We start from the raw sequence: 22,740 nt of genomic DNA, 5'->3' as shown, positions 1-22,740 counted from the left end.
AACCGCTACGCGTTTTGAGGCCCTGCTTCCCAGGACGTGGCCGAACATTGCTCGTTGATGGGAAGTAGAGAATATTTCTTTTTCCTTCTCTCTGTGCTTCCGCGACCCTATTGTTTCTCTTGTTTCTTTTTCTCCCCTTTCCCCTTCCCTTTCATTAAACCATTCTCATCTCCAACCTCGAGCTCTTTCTGCTGTATTTTCTCCCCCAATTTAAAAGCCACTCTTCTGTGTTCGCAAGAAGTGAAATAATTTTAATTCCTACCTTGCTTTTTTAATTATTTTGAAATAGCATCAGCAAGGTCTGCATATAACATATGTTGCATATAACAACAACAGCAAACACCCAGCAACTTCCAGGCCTTAATGGCTGGAGAAGAAGCAACCCAAGACCGCATGGCATCTCCTGAATCACCCTTCCTTATTCCCTCTAAACTCTATTTACATGCCTGATGTAAAGGCATGTTACATGCCCATTGTTAAGCGTCTGACGTTGCCACCAACCACGGGGCTTGCCGACCCCCATGGCCACACTCCCCCATCTCCCCCTTCTTTATTAATATCAACCATCTTCTTGACACAAACTATTATGCCATATATCACAGTGGCATCGCCGGCCATGGCAGGGGGAGTGGAACTAGGTGATCTTTAAGGTCCCTTCCAAGCTGAGCCACTCTGTGTTTCTATGACTGTGCGATTGTGTGATTCTACGAAGGAGACCAGGACACTATCTGTGGCAGGGTCACAACTCTTTATTTGGATGACAACCAGATGTGCCCTGCTAAAGGCGCCGGGGCCTCTTGCAGGGCTGGGGAGAGTCCGAGTTGCTGTCGGCCCTCCTCTTTGGGGGGCGCTGGGGCCCCCCAGGTGAGCTGTCCCTGCCATGGCCAGGAGGAGAAGGTCCCTGGCTGCAGCCTGGCACCGCGTCGTGTTCTGCTTCCTCCTCTTCAGGCTCTCTGAAGGTCTCCTCCAGCTCCCCGGGGATGGGTGCGGTGGGCAGATGGCCAGGACCCCCAGGTAGGGCAGCACTGGAGGTGCTGGGCAGCTCCTCGACGTCAGAATCCTCCGGGCTGCTGGCAGGAGTGTCCCAGGGGGAGGCAGCCGGGCTGGGGGTGGCCGCAGGGCTGTCTTCTGGCTCCCAGGTGTCTTGGGAGCCCTCGAGGTCCACCTCAGGGCCGTTGTACTGCAGGCTGGCAGGACGGGGTTCCAGGAATCCCAGGTGCTCCAGGTACTCCTCGCTGCATATCTGCAGCATGATGGAGATGAGCCGCTGCACTAAGTTCACTGTGTGGCCCTGCAGCAATGGCCGCAGCTCCTGCACCAAGGCCTGCTCATCCAGCCCGCAGCGGCACAGCCAGGCGATGACGGTGGCCTCCAGCACATCCTGGTCCCACCAGGCAGCGTCGAACAGCTCCCTGGCTTGCTGTCGCACCCAGGAGCGCAGCGGACCGAGGACTTCCAGGTGTTCCCTGAAGAGGGCCGCCCATTCCTCGGGCAGGAGGCCTCCCACGGCAGGCTGGGGCACCGGCTCCGCAGCCCCCTGCTCGTCCTGCTGGCTGTCATCTTGGTCCTCTGTGTCGGGGGCAAGCTGCACCTCCAGGAAGTCGTCTTCCGCCCAGATGGAGTAGCGGATGGAGGTGATGCGCTGCCTGCAGAGGGGGCAGGTGCTGCTTCTTTTGGCCCAGCGCATGATGCACCCGAAGCAGAAGCGGTGCAGACAGGGGAGGACGTAGCTGGGCTCCTTGGGGGCCCCCTGGCACACGGGGCAGGTGACATCCTTGGCCTCACTGGCCATGGCTTCGGCTCGCTGCAGCGGGCTGGGGAGAGCTGCAGATGGGGAGCTGCTTCCCCTGGCTGGCGCCGCTGCCACAGGTGCTGTGTGCTGCAAGAAAGAGAGAGGCCAGGGTCAGTGGCTGTGCCGGAGCGGGCAGCGGCAGTGTCCCGGCCCCTCAGCAGGACAAAACCCCAAGCCCAGCCCCGGGGCACGTGTCCCCGCACAGCTCACCTGCACTGCTGCGAGCACTCTCCACACAGCCCCGGCTGCCTGAGCCAGGCAGGGCCGGGGAAACGCAGGCACTGGCTGTGGGGACAGGCACTGAGAGCAGCTGCCGACGGCCCCACAGCACAGCTCCAACAACTCCTCTCGAGATCCTTGCTCGGCACTCCAAGCCTCGCACAAACGCTCAGCGGGAGTCCAGGCACGAGCCAGGCTGGGCCAGGCTCTGACGGCGCCCCAAGATAAGCAGCGAGGCCTGTGAGGTCACAGCCCGTTGCTGGCTGACCTCAGAGCCTATCGCTAGGTGACCTCAGAGCCCATCGCTCTGGCTGACCCCCAAAAAACAAAGCACATGTCTGAAAGCACTTCCCAGACGTTTTGTGGACTCCCGCAGTTCACAAAACTTGCTACCGTGACCTCTTCCCTGGGAGGCCTGTTTCAGTGGCCAAGCCCCATGTTGGTGAAAACTCTTTTCCTCACCTGCAGCCAGACCCTCCACTGTCCCATCTCCTTGCCATTCCCTCGAGTTTTGTCAGTGTCCCCAGAGAGCAGAGCTCAGCCCCGGCCCCTCTGCTCCCCTCGTGAGGAAGCTGCAGGCCACCACGAGGCTTCTCCTCTGTCTCGTGCAGGCTGAACAAACACGGAGACCTCACGTGCTCCTCATCCATCTTGCCCTCCAGATCCTTCACCACTTCCAAGCCCTCCTTTGGACACTCTGCAGAGAGTTTTATGTCCTTCTGTTAGTGTGCTGACCAGAAGTGCAGACAGGACTCGAGGCGATGCTGAAAGAGCGCGGAGCAGAGCACAGCAATCCCTGCCCCCGAGCGGCTGGCAATGCCATACTGGAGGCAGCCCAGGATGCGGTTCCCCTCCTGGCTGCCAGGGCCCGTGCTTGAATCCCGTTCAACTTGCTATTGACCAAAACCCCCAGATCCCGCTCTGCAGGGCTGCGCTCCAGCCTCTCGTCCCCCCGACTGTCCGTACCGCCAGGGTTGCCCCTTGCCAGGCGTGGAATGCCTCACTCGCTCTTGCTAAACCTCATATTGCTGGGGATTGCCCAGCTCTCTGATTTGTCAAGATCTCTCTGCAAAGCCTTCGTCCCCTTGATGGAGTCAGCCACTCCTTCCTGTTCAGCATCATGCCTAAATGGACTCCATCTGCCCTCAAGTCCTACATGCGAGTCGGTCAGGACAACCCTGAAGAGAACAGGCCCTAAAATGGAGGCCTGCGGAAGCCCCTAGTGACTGGCCGCCACCCCGATGCGACCCCATTTACAATTACCCTTGGAGCCCGACCCGTCAGCCCCTTGTTCACCCATCGCATTATGCGTTGCTCTAGCTGTGTGCTGCCCAATTTGTCCAGAAGGAGACAGTTAGAAGCAGATCCGAAGCTGTGCTGAAATCCAAACAGGTGCCATCAGCTGGCTTCCCCTGGGCAACCAGATGGTTGACCACTTGATGAAAGGAAATCAATGGGGGTGGGCAAGTGATGGGGAGGGGCCATTGCCAGGGCAGCTGACCTAAACCAACCAAAGGGATATTCCATAACACCTGATGCCACACTCAGCAATAAAGAGGGGGGCGCCCGTGGGGAAGGGGGCTGTCCTCCTGAACAACCGCTACGCGTTTTGAGGGTTGCTTCCCAGATCGACCTCTGGTGTTCTGGAGCTGGGGCTATCAAGGAAGCCAATTACACCCCAACTGAAAAGGAAATATTAACAGCATGTGAGGGGATTCGAGCCGCTTCAGAAGTTGTTGGTGCAGAAGCACGACTCCTCTTGGCCCCACGGCTACCTGTGTTACATTGGATGTTCAAAGGGAAAATCCCCACTACACACCATGCAACTGTGGAGGAAGTGGGTAGCGTTAATTACATAGCAGGCTCGAATGGGGAAAGCCAAGCGCCCGGGAATCCTGGAGGAGATCATGGACTGGCCGCAGGGCATGGATTTTGGAGTGCGGACAGAAGAGGTAACTGGTGCTGAAGAAGCACCAGCACACAACGAGTTGCCAGAAGACACAAAGCAGTAGGTGTTGTTCACTGACGGATCCTGCCGTGTGGTAGGGGGCCGTCTGTAGTGGAAAGCTGCTGTGTGGAGTCCCACACAACGAGTTGTGGAGGCCGTGGAAGGGGAAGGTGAGTTGAGTCAGTATGCAGAAATGAAGCTATACAACTGGCCCTAGAAATTGCTGAAAGAGAAAAACGGCCAGTACTGTATCGCTACACCGACTCATGGATGGTGGCAAATGCTCTGTGGGGGTGGCTGCGGCAATGGAAACAGAACAACTGGCAGCGCAGAGGTAAGCCTATCTGGGCTGCTACCCTGTGGCAAGATAGCGCTGCCTGGGTAGGACACCTGGCTGCAAAGGTACGTCATGTAGATGCCCACATGCCTAAGAATCGTGCCACCGAAGAACATCAGAACAACAAAGAAGTGGCTCGAGCTTTGACAAGTGAAGTGGCTCAGGTGGACCTGGACTGGGGACGTAAGGGTGAGCTGTTTGTAGCTCAATGGGCCCATGAAACATCAGGACATCTAGGGGGGGATGCCACATCCACATGGGCTCGTGACCGAGGGCTGGACCTGACCCTTGAGGCCATCACAGAGGTTACCCACCAGTGTGAGATCTGTGCTGCAGTCAAACGAGCCATGAGGGTAAAGTCTCCCTGGAACAGGGGGAGATGTCTTGGATTTCGGTATGGTGAGGCCTGGCAGGTTGACTGCGTCGGACCACTCCCACCAACCCGCCAAGGCAAACGGTCCATACTTGCCACGGTAGAAACAACTACTGGGTGGCTGGAAACGTATCCCGTAAACCATGGCACGGCCTGAAACGCTAGCTTGGGCCTGGAAAGGCAAGTGCTGTGGCGACATGGTACACCAGAGAGAATTGAGTCCGACAATGGGAGTCACTTCCGAAACAATTTGGTCACCTCCTGGGCCAAAGAGGCACGGCATTGAGTGGGTGGATCACATCCCTGATCAGCCACGAGCCTCTGGGAAGGTTGAGAAGTACAACGGACTGTTAAAGTCTATGCTGCGAGCATTGGGTGCTGGGACGTGGAAACATTGGGATAGAAATCTACCAGAGGCCACTTGGCTAGTTAACAACGGGGGGTCTGACAGCCATCCTGGTCCTGCCGAAACAAAACCCCTACGCACCGTGGGAGAAGCTCAAGTCCCCGTAGTGCATGTGGGGAAGTGGATGGGGAAGGCGGTGTGGGTGGCCCCTGCCGTGGGAAAAGGCAAACCCACTCGTGGGATTGTCTTGTCCCAACGACCAGGCTATACCTGGTGAGCAATGCAGAAAGATGGGGATATCAGGTGTGTGCCCAAAGGAGATTTAGCCTTGGGAGAAAATTAATCTGTAATCCAAGTTATGTGGTGTAGGAGGACACTGCAGAACCAGCGACAGGTCAACTTTGCAAGGAACCGGGCAGTGCAACAGTGATGTGAGCTGAGCTGGGGCTGGTGTCAAGAAAAGCAACTTTGCCTGCCCTGGGTGACCACTTGAACAGATGAAGCTGGACCCACCATGCTTTCATGTTTCTATGGACATTGTGGGGAAAGACCTGTGGAATGAAAAGAAGTACAGGCGTATACATACTTTACCAGACAGAGAACAGTGGTGATGAGAGAATCTACACACTAAACTGTGTGGGACCCGAGTGTGACACGAATGTTATGGACTAAGGGGTGAAGGTTGTGTTGGGTCTGTCTGGGCTGGAGTCACCTTTTTCCTGCAGCAGCCCACACAGTGCTGTGCTCTGCACTCAGAGCTGGAACAGCACTGGTGTCACTCCAGTGCTGTGTCTATTGCTGCACAGTGCTGGCACAGCATCAGGACTCCTTCGCAGCCCCCAGGAGCCAGCAGGCTGGGGGTGGGCCATCGCCAGGGCAGCTGCCCTAAGCCAACCAAAGGGACATTCCAGAGCACCTGATGTCACACTCAGCAATAACAAGGGGGGCTCTCGTGGGGGAGGGGGCTGTTCCTCTTGAACAACCGCTACGCGTTTTGAGGCCCTGCTTCCCAGGACGTGGCCGAACATTGCTCGTTGATGGGAAGTAGAGAATATTTCTTTTTCCTTCTCTCTGTGCTTCCGCGCAACCTTATTGTTTCTTTGGTTTCTTTTATTCCACTTCCCCCTTCCCTTTCATTAAACCATTCTCATCTCCAACCTCGAGCTCTTTCTGCTGTATTTTCTCCCCCAATTTAAAAGCCACTCTTCTGTGTTCGCAAGAAGTGAAATAATTTTAATTCCTACCTTGCTTTTTTAATTATTTTGAAATAGCATCAGCAAGGTCTGCATATAACATATGTTGCATATAACAACAACAGCAAACACCCAGCAACTTCCAGGCCTTAATGGCTGGAGAAGAAGCAACCCAAGACCGCATGGCATCTCCTGAATCACCCTTCCTTATTCCCTCTAAACTCTATTTACATGCCTGATGTAAAGGCATGTTACATGCCCATTGTTAAGCGTCTGACGTTGCCACCAACCACGGGGCTTGCCGACCCCCATGGCCACACTCCCCCATCTCCCCCTTCTTTATTAATATCAACCATCTTCTTGACACAAACTATTATGCCATATATCACAGTGGCATCGCCGGCCATGGCAGGGGGAGTGGAACTAGGTGATCTTTAAGGTCCCTTCCAAGCTGAGCCACTCTGTGTTTCTATGACTGTGCGATTGTGTGATTCTACGAAGGAGACCAGGACACTATCTGTGGCAGGGTCACAACTCTTTATTTGGATGACAACCAGATGTGCCCTGCTAAAGGCGCCGGGGCCTCTTGCAGGGCTGGGGAGAGTCCGAGTTGCTGTCGGCCCTCCTCTTTGGGGGGCGCTGGGGCCCCCCAGGTGAGCTGTCCCTGCCATGGCCAGGAGGAGAAGGTCCCTGGCTGCAGCCTGGCACCGCGTCGTGTTCTGCTTCCTCCTCTTCAGGCTCTCTGAAGGTCTCCTCCAGCTCCCCGGGGATGGGTGCGGTGGGCAGATGGCCAGGACCCCCAGGTAGGGCAGCACTGGAGGTGCTGGGCAGCTCCTCGACGTCAGAATCCTCCGGGCTGCTGGCAGGAGTGTCCCAGGGGGAGGCAGCCGGGCTGGGGGTGGCCGCAGGGCTGTCTTCTGGCTCCCAGGTGTCTTGGGAGCCCTCGAGGTCCACCTCAGGGCCGTTGTACTGCAGGCTGGCAGGACGGGGTTCCAGGAATCCCAGGTGCTCCAGGTACTCCTCGCTGCATATCTGCAGCATGATGGAGATGAGCCGCTGCACTAAGTTCACTGTGTGGCCCTGCAGCAATGGCCGCAGCTCCTGCACCAAGGCCTGCTCATCCAGCCCGCAGCGGCACAGCCAGGCGATGACGGTGGCCTCCAGCACATCCTGGTCCCACCAGGCAGCGTCGAACAGCTCCCTGGCTTGCTGTCGCACCCAGGAGCGCAGCGGACCGAGGACTTCCAGGTGTTCCCTGAAGAGGGCCGCCCATTCCTCGGGCAGGAGGCCTCCCACGGCAGGCTGGGGCACCGGCTCCGCAGCCCCCTGCTCGTCCTGCTGGCTGTCATCTTGGTCCTCTGTGTCGGGGGCAAGCTGCACCTCCAGGAAGTCGTCTTCCGCCCAGATGGAGTAGCGGATGGAGGTGATGCGCTGCCTGCAGAGGGGGCAGGTGCTGCTTCTTTTGGCCCAGCGCATGATGCACCCGAAGCAGAAGCGGTGCAGACAGGGGAGGACGTAGCTGGGCTCCTTGGGGGCCCCCTGGCACACGGGGCAGGTGACATCCTTGGCCTCACTGGCCATGGCTTCGGCTCGCTGCAGCGGGCTGGGGAGAGCTGCAGATGGGGAGCTGCTTCCCCTGGCTGGCGCCGCTGCCACAGGTGCTGTGTGCTGCAAGAAAGAGAGAGGCCAGGGTCAGTGGCTGTGCCGGAGCGGGCAGCGGCAGTGTCCCGGCCCCTCAGCAGGACAAAACCCCAAGCCCAGCCCCGGGGCACGTGTCCCCGCACAGCTCACCTGCACTGCTGCGAGCACTCTCCACACAGCCCCGGCTGCCTGAGCCAGGCAGGGCCGGGGAAACGCAGGCACTGGCTGTGGGGACAGGCACTGAGAGCAGCTGCCGACGGCCCCACAGCACAGCTCCAACAACTCCTCTCGAGATCCTTGCTCGGCACTCCAAGCCTCGCACAAACGCTCAGCGGGAGTCCAGGCACGAGCCAGGCTGGGCCAGGCTCTGACGGCGCCCCAAGATAAGCAGCGAGGCCTGTGAGGTCACAGCCCGTTGCTGGCTGACCTCAGAGCCTATCGCTAGGTGACCTCAGAGCCCATCGCTCTGGCTGACCCCCAAAAAACAAAGCACATGTCTGAAAGCACTTCCCAGACGTTTTGTGGACTCCTGCAGTTCACAAAACTTGCTACCGTGACCTCTTCCCTGGGAGGCCTGTTTCAGTGGCCAAGCCCCATGTTGGTGAAAACTCTTTTCCTCACCTGCAGCCAGACCCTCCACTGTCCCATCTCCTTGCCATTCCCTCGAGTTTTGTCAGTGTCCCCAGAGAGCAGAGCTCAGCCCCGGCCCCTCTGCTCCCCTCGTGAGGAAGCTGCAGGCCACCACGAGGCTTCTCCTCTGTCTCGTGCAGGCTGAACAAACACGGAGACCTCACGTGCTCCTCATCCATCTTGCCCTCCAGATCCTTCACCACTTCCAAGCCCTCCTTTGGACACTCTGCAGAGAGTTTTATGTCCTTCTGTTAGTGTGCTGACCAGAAGTGCAGACAGGACTCGAGGCGATGCTGAAAGAGCGCGGAGCAGAGCACAGCAATCCCTGCCCCCGAGCGGCTGGCAATGCCATACTGGAGGCAGCCCAGGATGCGGTTCCCCTCCTGGCTGCCAGGGCCCGTGCTTGAATCCCGTTCAACTTGCTATTGACCAAAACCCCCAGATCCCGCTCTGCAGGGCTGCGCTCCAGCCTCTCGTCCCCCCGACTGTCCGTACCGCCAGGGTTGCCCCTTGCCAGGCGTGGAATGCCTCACTCGCTCTTGCTAAACCTCATATTGCTGGGGATTGCCCAGCTCTCTGATTTGTCAAGATCTCTCTGCAAAGCCTTCGTCCCCTTGATGGAGTCAGCCACTCCTTCCTGTTCAGCATCATGCCTAAATGGATTCCATCTGCCCTCAAGTCCTACATGCGAGTCGGTCAGGACAACCCTGAAGAGAACAGGCCCTAAAATGGAGGCCTGCGGAAGCCCCTAGTGACTGGCCGCCACCCCGATGCGACCCCATTTACAATTACCCTTGGAGCCCGACCCGTCAGCCCCTTGTTCACCCATCGCATTATGCGTTGCTCTAGCTGTGTGCTGCCCAATTTGTCCAGAAGGAGACAGTTAGAAGCAGATCCGAAGCTGTGCTGAAATCCAAACAGGTGCCATCAGCTGGCTTCCCCTGGGCAACCAGATGGTTGACCACTTGATGAAAGGAAATCAATGGGGGTGGGCAAGTGATGGGGAGGGGCCATTGCCAGGGCAGCTGACCTAAACCAACCAAAGGGATATTCCATAACACCTGATGCCACACTCAGCAATAAAGAGGGGGGCGCCCGTGGGGAAGGGGGCTGTCCTCCTGAACAACCGCTACGCGTTTTGAGGGTTGCTTCCCAGATCGACCTCTGGTGTTCTGGAGCTGGGGCTATCAAGGAAGCCAATTACACCCCAACTGAAAAGGAAATATTAACAGCATGTGAGGGGATTCGAGCCGCTTCAGAAGTTGTTGGTGCAGAAGCACGACTCCTCTTGGCCCCACGGCTACCTGTGTTACATTGGATGTTCAAAGGGAAAATCCCCACTACACACCATGCAACTGTGGAGGAAGTGGGTAGCGTTAATTACATAGCAGGCTCGAATGGGGAAAGCCAAGCGCCCGGGAATCCTGGAGGAGATCATGGACTGGCCGCAGGGCATGGATTTTGGAGTGCGGACAGAAGAGGTAACTGGTGCTGAAGAAGCACCAGCACACAACGAGTTGCCAGAAGACACAAAGCAGTAGGTGTTGTTCACTGACGGATCCTGCCGTGTGGTAGGGGGCCGTCTGTAGTGGAAAGCTGCTGTGTGGAGTCCCACACAACGAGTTGTGGAGGCCGTGGAAGGGGAAGGTGAGTTGAGTCAGTATGCAGAAATGAAGCTATACAACTGGCCCTAGAAATTGCTGAAAGAGAAAAACGGCCAGTACTGTATCGCTACACCGACTCATGGATGGTGGCAAATGCTCTGTGGGGGTGGCTGCGGCAATGGAAACAGAACAACTGGCAGCGCAGAGGTAAGCCTATCTGGGCTGCTACCCTGTGGCAAGATAGCGCTGCCTGGGTAGGACACCTGGCTGCAAAGGTACGTCATGTAGATGCCCACATGCCTAAGAATCGTGCCACCGAAGAACATCAGAACAACAAAGAAGTGGCTCGAGCTTTGACAAGTGAAGTGGCTCAGGTGGACCTGGACTGGGGACGTAAGGGTGAGCTGTTTGTAGCTCAATGGGCCCATGAAACATCAGGACATCTAGGGGGGGATGCCACATCCACATGGGCTCGTGACCGAGGGCTGGACCTGACCCTTGAGGCCATCACAGAGGTTACCCACCAGTGTGAGATCTGTGCTGCAGTCAAACGAGCCATGAGGGTAAAGTCTCCCTGGAACAGGGGGAGATGTCTTGGATTTCGGTATGGTGAGGCCTGGCAGGTTGACTGCGTCGGACCACTCCCACCAACCCGCCAAGGCAAACGGTCCATACTTGCCACGGTAGAAACAACTACTGGGTGGCTGGAAACGTATCCCGTAAACCATGGCACGGCCTGAAACGCTAGCTTGGGCCTGGAAAGGCAAGTGCTGTGGCGACATGGTACACCAGAGAGAATTGAGTCCGACAATGGGAGTCACTTCCGAAACAATTTGGTCACCTCCTGGGCCAAAGAGGCACGGCATTGAGTGGGTGGATCACATCCCTGATCAGCCACGAGCCTCTGGGAAGGTTGAGAAGTACAACGGACTGTTAAAGTCTATGCTGCGAGCATTGGGTGCTGGGACGTGGAAACATTGGGATAGAAATCTACCAGAGGCCACTTGGCTAGTTAACAACGGGGGGTCTGACAGCCATCCTGGTCCTGCCGAAACAAAACCCCTACGCACCGTGGGAGAAGCTCAAGTCCCCGTAGTGCATGTGGGGAAGTGGATGGGGAAGGCGGTGTGGGTGGCCCCTGCCGTGGGAAAAGGCAAACCCACTCGTGGGATTGTCTTGTCCCAACGACCAGGCTATACCTGGTGAGCAATGCAGAAAGATGGGGATATCAGGTGTGTGCCCAAAGGAGATTTAGCCTTGGGAGAAAATTAATCTGTAATCCAAGTTATGTGGTGTAGGAGGACACTGCAGAACCAGCGACAGGTCAACTTTGCAAGGAACCGGGCAGTGCAACAGTGATGTGAGCTGAGCTGGGGCTGGTGTCAAGAAAAGCAACTTTGCCTGCCCTGGGTGACCACTTGAACAGATGAAGCTGGACCCACCATGCTTTCATGTTTCTATGGACATTGTGGGGAAAGACCTGTGGAATGAAAAGAAGTACAGGCGTATACATACTTTACCAGACAGAGAACAGTGGTGATGAGAGAATCTACACACTAAACTGTGTGGGACCCGAGTGTGACACGAATGTTATGGACTAAGGGGTGAAGGTTGTGTTGGGTCTGTCTGGGCTGGAGTCACCTTTTTCCTGCAGCAGCCCACACAGTGCTGTGCTCTGCACTCAGAGCTGGAACAGCACTGGTGTCACTCCAGTGCTGTGTCTATTGCTGCACAGTGCTGGCACAGCATCAGGACTCCTTCGCAGCCCCCAGGAGCCAGCAGGCTGGGGGTGGGCCATCGCCAGGGCAGCTGCCCTAAGCCAACCAAAGGGACATTCCAGAGCACCTGATGTCACACTCAGCAATAACAAGGGGGGCTCTCGTGGGGGAGGGGGCTGTTCCTCTTGAACAACCGCTACGCGTTTTGAGGCCCTGCTTCCCAGGACGTGGCCGAACATTGCTCGTTGATGGGAAGTAGAGAATATTTCTTTTTCCTTCTCTCTGTGCTTCCGCGCAACCTTATTGTTTCTTTGGTTTCTTTTATTCCACTTCCCCCTTCCCTTTCATTAAACCATTCTCATCTCCAACCTCGAGCTCTTTCTGCTGTATTTTCTCCCCCAATTTAAAAGCCACTCTTCTGTGTTCGCAAGAAGTGAAATAATTTTAATTCCTACCTTGCTTTTTTAATTATTTTGAAATAGCATCAGCAAGGTCTGCATATAACATATGTTGCATATAACAACAACAGCAAACACCCAGCAACTTCCAGGCCTTAATGGCTGGAGAAGAAGCAACCCAAGACCGCATGGCATCTCCTGAATCACCCTTCCTTATTCCCTCTAAACTCTATTTACATGCCTGATGTAAAGGCATGTTACATGCCCATTGTTAAGCGTCTGACGTTGCCACCAACCACGGGGCTTGCCGACCCCCATGGCCACACTCCCCCATCTCCCCCTTCTTTATTAATATCAACCATCTTCTTGACACAAACTATTATGCCATATATCACAGTGGCATCGCCGGCCATGGCAGGGGGAGTGGAACTAGGTGATCTTTAAGGTCCCTTCCAAGCTGAGCCACTCTGTGTTTCTATGACTGTGCGATTGTGTGATTCTACGAAGGAGACCAGGACACTATCTGTGGCAGGGTCACAACTCTTTATTTGGATGACAACCAGATGTGCCCTGCTAAAGGCGCCGGGGCCTCTTGCAGGGCTGGGGAGAGTCCGAGTTGCTGTCGGCCCTCCTCTTTGGGGGGCGCTGGGGCCCCCCAGGTGAGCTGTCCCTGCCATGGCCAGGAGGAGAAGGTCCCTGGCTGCAGCCTGGCACCGCGTCGTGTTCTGCTTCCTCCTCTTCAGGCTCTCTGAAGGTCTCCTCCAGCTCCCCGGGGATGGGTGCGGTGGGCAGATGGCCAGGACCCCCAGGTAGGGCAGCACTGGAGGTGCTGGGCAGCTCCTCGACGTCAGAATCCTCCGGGCTGCTGGCAGGAGTGTCCCAGGGGGAGGCAGCCGGGCTGGGGGTGGCCGCAGGGCTGTCTTCTGGCTCCCAGGTGTCTTGGGAGCCCTCGAGGTCCACCTCAGGGCCGTTGTACTGCAGGCTGGCAGGACGGGGTTCCAGGAATCCCAGGTGCTCCAGGTACTCCTCGCTGCATATCTGCAGCATGATGGAGATGAGCCGCTGCACTAAGTTCACTGTGTGGCCCTGCAGCAACGGCCGCAGCTCCTGCACCAAGGCCTGCTCATCCAGCCCGCAGCGGCACAGCCAGGCGATGACGGTGGCCTCCAGCACATCCTGGTCCCACCAGGCAGCGTCGAACAGCTCCCTGGCTTGCTGTCGCACCCAGGAGCGCAGCGGACCGAGGACTTCCAGGTGTTCCCTGAAGAGGGCCGCCCATTCCTCGGGCAGGAGGCCTCCCACGGCAGGCTGGGGCACCGGCTCCGCAGCCCCCTGCTCGTCCTGCTGGCTGTCATCTTGGTCCTCTGTGTCGGGGGCAAGCTGCACCTCCAGGAAGTCGTCTTCCGCCCAGATGGAGTAGCGGATGGAGGTGATGCGCTGCCTGCAGAGGGGGCAGGTGCTGCTTCTTTTGGCCCAGCGCATGATGCACCCGAAGCAGAAGCGGTGCAGACAGGGGAGGACGTAGCTGGGCTCCTTGGGGGCCCCCTGGCACACGGGGCAGGTGACATCCTTGGCCTCACTGGCCATGGCTTCGGCTCGCTGCAGCGGGCTGGGGAGAGCTGCAGATGGGGAGCTGCTTCCCCTGGCTGGCGCCGCTGCCACAGGTGCTGTGTGCTGCAAGAAAGAGAGAGGCCAGGGTCAGTGGCTGTGCCGGAGCGGGCAGCGGCAGTGTCCCGGCCCCTCAGCAGGACAAAACCCCAAGCCCAGCCCCGGGGCACGTGTCCCCGCACAGCTCACCTGCACTGCTGTGAGCACTCTCCACACAGCCCCGGCTGCCTGAGCCAGGCAGGGCCGGGGAAACGCAGGCACTGGCTGTGGGGACAGGCACTGAGAGCAGCTGCCGACGGCCCCACAGCACAGCTCCAACAACTCCTCTCGAGATCCTTGCTCGGCACTCCAAGCCTCGCACAAACGCTCAGCGGGAGTCCAGGCACGAGCCAGGCTGGGCCAGGCTCTGACGGCGCCCCAAGATAAGCAGCGAGGCCTGTGAGGTCACAGCCCGTTGCTGGCTGACCTCAGAGCCTATCGCTAGGTGACCTCAGAGCCCATCGCTCTGGCTGACCCCCAAAAAACAAAGCACATGTCTGAAAGCACTTCCCAGACGTTTTGTGGACTCCCGCAGTTCACAAAACTTGCTACCGTGACCTCTTCCCTGGGAGGCCTGTTTCAGTGGCCAAGCCCCATGTTGGTGAAAACTCTTTTCCTCACCTGCAGCCAGACCCTCCACTGTCCCATCTCCTTGCCATTCCCTCGAGTTTTGTCAGTGTCCCCAGAGAGCAGAGCTCAGCCCCGGCCCCTCTGCTCCCCTCGTGAGGAAGCTGCAGGCCACCACGAGGCTTCTCCTCTGTCTCGTGCAGGCTGAACAAACACGGAGACCTCACGTGCTCCTCATCCATCTTGCCCTCCAGATCCTTCACCACTTCCAAGCCCTCCTTTGGACACTCTGCAGAGAGTTTTATGTCCTTCTGTTAGTGTGCTGACCAGAAGTGCAGACAGGACTCGAGGCGATGCTGAAAGAGCGCGGAGCAGAGCACAGCAATCCCTGCCCCCGAGCGGCTGGCAATGCCATACTGGAGGCAGCCCAGGATGCGGTTCCCCTCCTGGCTGCCAGGGCCCGTGCTTGAATCCCGTTCAACTTGCTATTGACCAAAACCCCCAGATCCCGCTCTGCAGGGCTGCGCTCCAGCCTCTCGTCCCCCCGACTGTCCGTACCGCCAGGGTTGCCCCTTGCCAGGCGTGGAATGCCTCACTCGCTCTTGCTAAACCTCATATTGCTGGGGATTGCCCAGCTCTCTGATTTGTCAAGATCTCTCTGCAAAGCCTTCGTCCCCTTGATGGAGTCAGCCACTCCTTCCTGTTCAGCATCATGCCTAAATGGACTCCATCTGCCCTCAAGTCCTACATGCGAGTCGGTCAGGACAACCCTGAAGAGAACAGGCCCTAAAATGGAGGCCTGCGGAAGCCCCTAGTGACTGGCCGCCACCCCGATGCGACCCCATTTACAATTACCCTTGGAGCCCGACCCGTCAGCCCCTTGTTCACCCATCGCATTATGCGTTGCTCTAGCTGTGTGCTGCCCAATTTGTCCAGAAGGAGACAGTTAGAAGCAGATCCGAAGCTGTGCTGAAATCCAAACAGGTGCCATCAGCTGGCTTCCCCTGGGCAACCAGATGGTTGACCACTTGATGAAAGGAAATCAATGGGGGTGGGCAAGTGATGGGGAGGGGCCATTGCCATCGGCAGGGAATAAAAGAATAAAGAAGATCATGGCTAAAGAAGGAATTGGCCTCAAGAATACATAAGGATGAGGATGCGAACTCCGGGCATATCATCTAACAAACATGTATAAGGTGTGGTTTTGGCATGTGCTCTTTGGAGTTACTGCCTATGGTTGGGGAAGATGCAGGACAAGGAGTCTTTGCTTAATGGTGTGGCAAATAGCCTGAACATAGCCAAAGAAGCAATTCCCAAAATGTGAATTATTTCCCTCAGAAGGCAATCCTCTGACTTACTGGTCTGGTAACAAGTCTGGTACACATCTGGTACAAATGTTGCTTAAGGTGAGCTGGCAAGATACAAGAAACAACGATGTTCCACTCTGAATCAATCAGTTACCCAATTATTCACATTCTCTGCAAAGTGGTTCATATTACAGGGCAGTCTTTTAAGTACATGCTGGAATTATTTCAGTTTAAACTAAACCAAATATATTCCAGGAGATACTTGATGTGCTTCTGGTTATAATGGTCCCCCTTCCCCACCAACTGTGTACAATGTCAAGATATGCTCCTCCATTCCAGCTGTGTCATCAAAAGTCTGCTCCTACTGGGCCACGATCCACCCTAATGTAGACAAGGGTCGGTTTGCCAGAAAGTGTCAGGACAGTGTCAGTTTGCTAGAAAGCTTGCTTCTTATCCTAAAATTAAAGTCCTTTAGATAAATGTACCTTTTATCTTTTAACTCAAAGTTCACTTAATGTGTGATAAAGTAGCTTTTTACAGAAATAAACTTGTTCCAGCTCAAAAGTGAGTATTTATTCAATCTGGAGTTGACTAAACATCATTACATATTTTAAGATATCTTGTTTTGCTATATAATCACAAAAGTAGTATTTTTATAATAAATCTTTAGCATATCTAAAGTCCTGGTCAGCACTTCTATGGAAGCTGCCTTACCACTTCAACTAAGTTATTCAGAAACATACATATTCCCTTGCTGAAGACTGCTTACTCTTAAAAATAAATAAATAAATACCTCCAACTATTTTTAGAGGATCGTATGATTTAAGAATTGAAGGATAGGTAAAGATTTTAAATGTATCAGAGCCAAAAATATATTTAAAATATTAGAGGCATTTTTTATATCAGTCCTTGCAAATATCAGGGAGAAACATAAAGCAGATGCTGTTGCGTTATATGTGAAAATATTCTAATGTAAAATAAGTGCAGTGTAACATCACTTGAAATACCTCTATCCATCCATTAAGTTATGAAATAAAGCCTGCTTTCATAAGTAATACTTATTATTACTCTTGACATAATTTGCAAGTGAGCAAATAAAAACCATGCAAACTAAAACATTGAAAAATGCCAAAATTTTCTGATAGAAAATAGATGGGACTGAAAACGTGTTTTTAAAAGTGTATTGTTTTTCCTGCTATGCCCAGATGTGATTTCTCATTTCATTTTCTTCCATTACGCATTAAAAATATTAACTGAACCCACTGAGTTTTAGACTTGGTCTAACCTTGGCTGGCATGCCTTCACAAGTCTTTTTCCATGTGAATTTCTCTGTGCTACCTGTATGTGAAAGAATGAAGATTGTACAAGAAATATCCGCTAACCTTTTGTCACTATTTTTGTGTCTTCTGATGACAAATACACAGGACAGAAGTAGTTCTTCTCCCAGAGATACTAAATTTACTTGTGTTTAGAGCCTACCATTCTGCTAGAGCTCCAGCCTTTGATCATCTGTAATGACCTGGGCACTCGATAGGTTGATTGCCTGTCTGCTGAATCTGTACACGTGTCTAATAGGATGGGCTGAAGAAGATGGCAGAGAGTGAGAATCCTATTTCTAAACCACAAATTCAGAGGTCCTATTGCTCCCACGGTTCAGCAGATCATGTTCTGAGCCCAGCTTTATTCTGGATGAAACCACTTCACTATGGCAACAACATGCATTTTGCCAAAAATGCACATTTGCACTGTTATGTTGATTTGGGGGACTACTGACACTGGAGACCTTGCTGGTAATTGGAGGATTGACTAGAAATTTCCTGGCAGATTTTTTTTTTTTTTTCAACAGAAAATGATAATCACTACATCAAAATGAGTCAAAGTTAACAAAGCTCCAACTGTGACTCACTTAGACTCATGCTAGCACAACTTGTTAGTCCTTTCCATAGGATACTGTAAATGCAGAGGACAGAGACCTCAGAGTTGTATGTTGTAGGATGAAGAGAGCTGGAGAGTGTGCTTGGTAGGACATTCAGGAGAGTCAGTGCATCAGGCAGAGTATTTCAGGAGTACAGTGTCTTGTGCTTTCAGGTACATCTGATGAGATCAACTGACCAGAGATCCCTGAACTGGGGAGCTCCGTCACCAACCTGAGAAGCCTCCTGCTTTGACTTTACAGGGTTTCCAAGGCACTGAACTCAGGTTTCGGCATTGTTTGTTCATTAAGAGGGACTACTTGTTTGGGGGTACACTGCAAACCATTGTTATAAACTTAATGGGCTGCAAGAACTTATCCTTAAAGACATTATTTAAAGACATATACAATTCAGGACCATGCTTTGCTCAGCTGTCAGTTCCTCTGACAGAAGAGGTTATCCCATGGCTTAAAAATTGTGCTTGGAATCTGATGGTTAAAAAAGTCAAAAGCACCTTTTTGAGTCACTGTATTTTTCATATTGTGTCTGATTTGTTGCAGCAGGCCTTAGCATTTGTATGGAAAAAGGACACCATGACTCACTGTGATGCAATGCAGTGGAAAGTGGAAACAAAAATAAATAAATAAATAAAAATTCGAAGGTACAATATTCTCTCAATAAAAATGACAAATAATAGATCTGGATTTTTGCAACAAATTAACTCTTTCAGTTACCCATAAAAATTGGGAATATTCCTCTATTTCCTGTAATTATTAATTATGGAGCAGTTGTTGCTTCTGTGCATTGGGCTTACTTGGCAAGTTAGCTTGAGGGTTGTAGGGGTGAACTCTGTAAGCAGAGCCCCATGTCAGAGAGGAACCAGCTCCAGCTGCTCCAATAGGGACCTGTTGCTGGAGTTCCTGAAGAGCTGCTGCCTGTGGGCAGCCCCCGCAGGCTCAGTTCGGGAAGGACGATATCCCGTGGGAGGGACCCCACGGGGAGCAGGGGCAGAGAGTGTGTGGTTTTAATTTGCTTTTAGTTCTCACTGCTCCAGTCTGTTAGTAACCAGTAATAAATTGCTTTAATCACCCTATGCTGAGTCTGTTTTGCCCATGATTTGTCCTTACTTCCACCTCTGAGCCCTTCTTCATCTCATTTTCTCTGGGTGCTCTTTTGAGGAGAGGATGTGATAGAGCAGCATGTTGGTGCCGAGCTGCCATCCGTGTGAAACCACCACAGTATGTTCTAGCGACAATACTCTGTTTATAACTCCTATCTTAATCATTCATCTCCACTGTAGCAGAAAGCACTGAAGCTGCTCATTGAAACTTCCATCCACAGTATGAGAATGGTGTTGCCCAGCTCAGTCCTAGATGCACTTTTATTCATTGTTCCGGAGCTGTTTTTTTCCCTTCTCATATTCCTTCTCCTGTGTTTTTGTCTTCTCATGGTATTTTCTACATTGACATTACCAGCTAACAGAAATCTCTCAAGTCCCCCATGTCATAATCTTCCATATGTTGTTTTTTTTTTTTTTTTCCTGTCCATTTTCTCTGATTTCTGTTCTTGTCTCCACCCATCTCAGGTTTTCTTACTCATCTCACTATTTGATTTTGTTCCATTTTCAAAGATCTATTCCAATTCAATAGTTGAGTGAGCTGTCTCCTATTTATTTCCTCCTCCCACCCCCAAAGAGATTAGGAGATTAGTCTTAAAAAAACCACTAATAATATCCTAACTTTAATGTTAGGTCCTTCAAGCAGTGCAGCCCCACCTTCTATCTGTTATGCATAGCAGAAGCTGTGGCCATCAAGCCTAAGAAGTTGAAGCAAGTCTGCAGCTCTCATTTTTTTTACTAAGCCTTCCTCTTATTCTGCTCCCTCTAGGTTTATGCAATAAATTTCTATAAAACATAATGTAAGGCCATTGTAAGAATACCTGATTAACATATCTGGAAATGTCTTGGAAAAATAAGCTGCAGATGACATCGTGAAGTACAAGCTATGGTGTAGCTAGGGAAGGATATCTTAGGTTTGTTCACCACAACAGCCAGCCCCTGACTTAGAAATCAGCATTACTGTGCATTAGGAGCACCTGTCAAGAAAAGAATGTAAAATATTTATTACAATGCTAATCCAAACCTTTGCTTACAACACACTAACTTCTGTGGATAGGCAAACTATGGGAGACCTGTCAAAGGCATAAATGTATCATCTTATTTAATGACTTCTTTTGCGTTCTAGAAAGGGGAACAAGAAACACATTGAGGAAATGTGCAGATCTTTCTAAGCCAGGAGAAGATGTGGGCTTTTTAAAAAAGAGAAACACCACAAAGGAACCTAGAAGGAGTACAAACCTGAAAAGAAATGTTGCTGGTTTCAACCTGAAAAAATCAGAAATATTACACTTTAAGGAGTCTGAAACATGAGGGATGAGAACCTAGGAGGAAAAGAAGCTGCAAAACATGACTTCAACTAGGAGGCATAAACTAGACATGAGTTTTCAGAGAAAAAACTATTTATTCCCAAGAATGTTTCTTAATACTTGTAATTACAGTCATCTGACATTGCATAGGCATAAAACAGAGAGCAATATATTTGGACATTTCTGTTGCATGGTCTTCCAGAATCTGGCAGTTCACCATATAGACATCTCCAGGGGAGAGGCACTAGGGCTGGTGGGATTACTTTCATACATGGCATTACTTGAAAGTTTTCCTGAACCTTTCTTTCATGAATTTGTCTAATCATGGAACCATTTTGGACAGCTGGTGTTCAGAACCTCCTTGATTATGCCTGGAACCAAACTTTCTGCTCAATGCTGATTATTACATCATTAGAAATAAAAAATAAATGTGGGGGAATTCCAGAGAAAAGGAAGGAAGGAAGGAAGGAAGGAAGGAAGGAAGAAAGGAAGGAAGGAAGGAAGGAAGGAAGGAAGGAAGGAAGGAAGGAAGGAAGGAAGGAAGGAAGGAAGGAAGGAAGGAAGGAAGGAAGGAAGGAAGGAAGGAAGGAAGGAAGGAAGGAAGGAAAGACAAAGTGATGAGAACATTATAATGACAGATTTATGAGGTAAGGGTTGAGCTTGAGCTAACAAAGTTGGCAAACTGCTGAGAAATGCAATGGGCATTTCAGTAATCAAAAATATGTACATTAGAAATAGCTAATATAGCCAATGTATGACAGCAAATAAATATGTATGCAGTTGGTTGAAGTTAAGAATTTACTTTTTTGCATAGAAGTATATCTCAGGTTAATGCACAAAGTTTAGAAAGAGAGAAAGGAAAGCCTGACTGTTAATATCTCTTTTAGCTATAGATAAGGGAAGTAACATCAATCCTAGTATTTAAAGCTCTGAACACCAGCCAGAGAAATATTTCTCCCCTGATTCTCCAGTTAACAGTCCTATCCTGAGAGATGTTTGTTTTACTATCTGTAGACGAAATGTTTTGTTCTCATCACCCCTGGAAAGGAACCTACATATCTCCATTACCCACATCTGTGGATTTATTTTGTCTGACTCTTTTCAGCTCACTGGAAATATCACCTTCCTTGCAGCCATAAAGATTTGAATCCATTAGCTCTGAAGGGTTCTATTTTCTGTTCACAGACAAAAATCTCATGACATGTTTAACACTTCCTCTTTGTGTCACTTTGCTCAAATACTTTCAGTTGTGAGGAAGAAGACTCTGCAAACAAGATGTATTTACAGCTTGAAAGCATTAGGCAGTTATTTTTTTGGCTGACAATGCAAAAAAGAGATAGGACTTCATGGGATACAAGGCAAAGCATTAATATGTCCACCATCCTGATAAAACATTTGAACTAAGATAGGAATAGATGTGTCCTTTCTATCCACTTTCTAACAGTGAATACAAAATGGAAATATATATTAAAAAAAAAAAAAAAAAAAAGAAAGAAAAGAAAAGATATATTCTAGTTTTATTGTGATGCCTGTCATCTAGAAGCATATGTCAGTAAGATGCATCTCCTGTAGAAGCTTCTGGGCAGATGACAGTCCTGTCCTTCATCATCCCCACCATCTCCACTGTATACAACAGAGATGTCTATGATGTCTACAACACCCACTGGAGAACACCAGGCTCTCTGTTCACGTTGTGTTGCCACTGTGCTTTCCCCCAGTAGCTGCACCCCAGCGTTGCCATCTCGGTGGCCAAACACTACCAGTGAAGAGGCCCTTGTGTAGGATCACACACTGCAGGGATACACTGTTAGCAAATTTCGTGGCATTTCAAACATGCCGGGTACTGTTCTCCCAGACACTGCCCAGGACTGCTCTGGGACTGGGGCTGTGAGAAAATAGACCATAGGTATGGATATGAACTGTGCTATGCTGCCTGCCTCCGGGGCCAGGAAATCGATGTGTGTCTGCAATACAGCACATCAGAAAACAGAGACAGGCACTGGGGCTGGAGTTTCTTGAGAGGAAAATGTCACATGAATTCCTCTTGAGGAGGAAAATGGAGATAAATGACTGACAGATTCAACAGGATTTTACTTAGAAATAATTGTAAACAAATCTCTTTATCCCACCGTCTGACAAATAGCCAACTCTGAATAAATGTGGCAGATGCTGACTTTATAGCTACCGTGAAATTACCCAGTAAAAGTAAGAGAGTCAGAGAAATTTATTTCTGTTTGTAGCTTTCCATTATTTTCTCTAAACAGAGAAGCAGGAACAAGCTGAGGTTTACCAAATCTCCTTTGTCTGGGTGTCAGTTCTTGCTCTAGCCATGGCTGGATCTTGCAGCTAATTTTCATTTTTATTTCTAGAGAAAAACACTGTAACAGAAGGAACCAATGTTGCATTGGTTAATTAGTGCTCCAAATACCCTATTCTTCAATTTAGAATTCTAGATTTATCATTTTTACTAAATTTAATGTCAGAAAGAATATTTACAACTGACCAATGCATCTGAGTAGAAGAAATCTGAGAAGGAAGAAAGAAAAAAGGGCCAGCTGTTACTAATACAAGAGACTTCAGGATTATCAAATTTACTTCAGAATTAGGGAGGTATTATACTGCCCTATATTATATTGAGGAGCCGTATTGCTGTGGCCAGATATCAGGCTAGTTTTGTCTCAGT

General features: G+C 51.5%; 2 protein-coding genes across 2 annotated transcripts; both read right to left on the bottom strand.

The window, feature by feature from the left end:
- Positions 1-759: 759 nt before the first annotated feature.
- Positions 760-2,892, bottom strand: LOC140000775 (uncharacterized). The gene is made up of 2 exons (XM_072031537.1): positions 2,003-2,892; positions 760-1,879 (listed from the first exon to the last, which is right to left on the bottom strand). The coding sequence occupies exon 2, from the start codon at positions 1,790-1,792 to the stop codon at positions 779-781; it is 1,014 nt and encodes a 337-aa protein (XP_071887638.1). The 5' UTR covers positions 1,793-1,879; positions 2,003-2,892; the 3' UTR covers positions 760-778.
- Positions 2,893-6,756: 3,864 nt separating this feature from the next.
- LOC140000808 (uncharacterized) lies at positions 6,757-8,274 on the bottom strand. Its single transcript, XM_072031627.1, has 2 exons — positions 8,000-8,274; positions 6,757-7,876 (listed from the first exon to the last, which is right to left on the bottom strand). The coding sequence occupies exon 2, from the start codon at positions 7,787-7,789 to the stop codon at positions 6,776-6,778; it is 1,014 nt and encodes a 337-aa protein (XP_071887728.1). The 5' UTR covers positions 7,790-7,876; positions 8,000-8,274; the 3' UTR covers positions 6,757-6,775.
- Between the last annotated feature and the right edge of the window lie 14,466 nt (positions 8,275-22,740).

Source organism: Anas platyrhynchos, chromosome Z, assembly GCF_047663525.1.
Source record: "Anas platyrhynchos isolate ZD024472 breed Pekin duck chromosome Z, IASCAAS_PekinDuck_T2T, whole genome shotgun sequence".
Taxonomy (NCBI): domain Eukaryota; kingdom Metazoa; phylum Chordata; class Aves; order Anseriformes; family Anatidae; genus Anas; species Anas platyrhynchos.
Note: the sequence above shows the minus strand (reverse complement) of the source record. Positions and strands in the feature narration are given on the sequence as shown.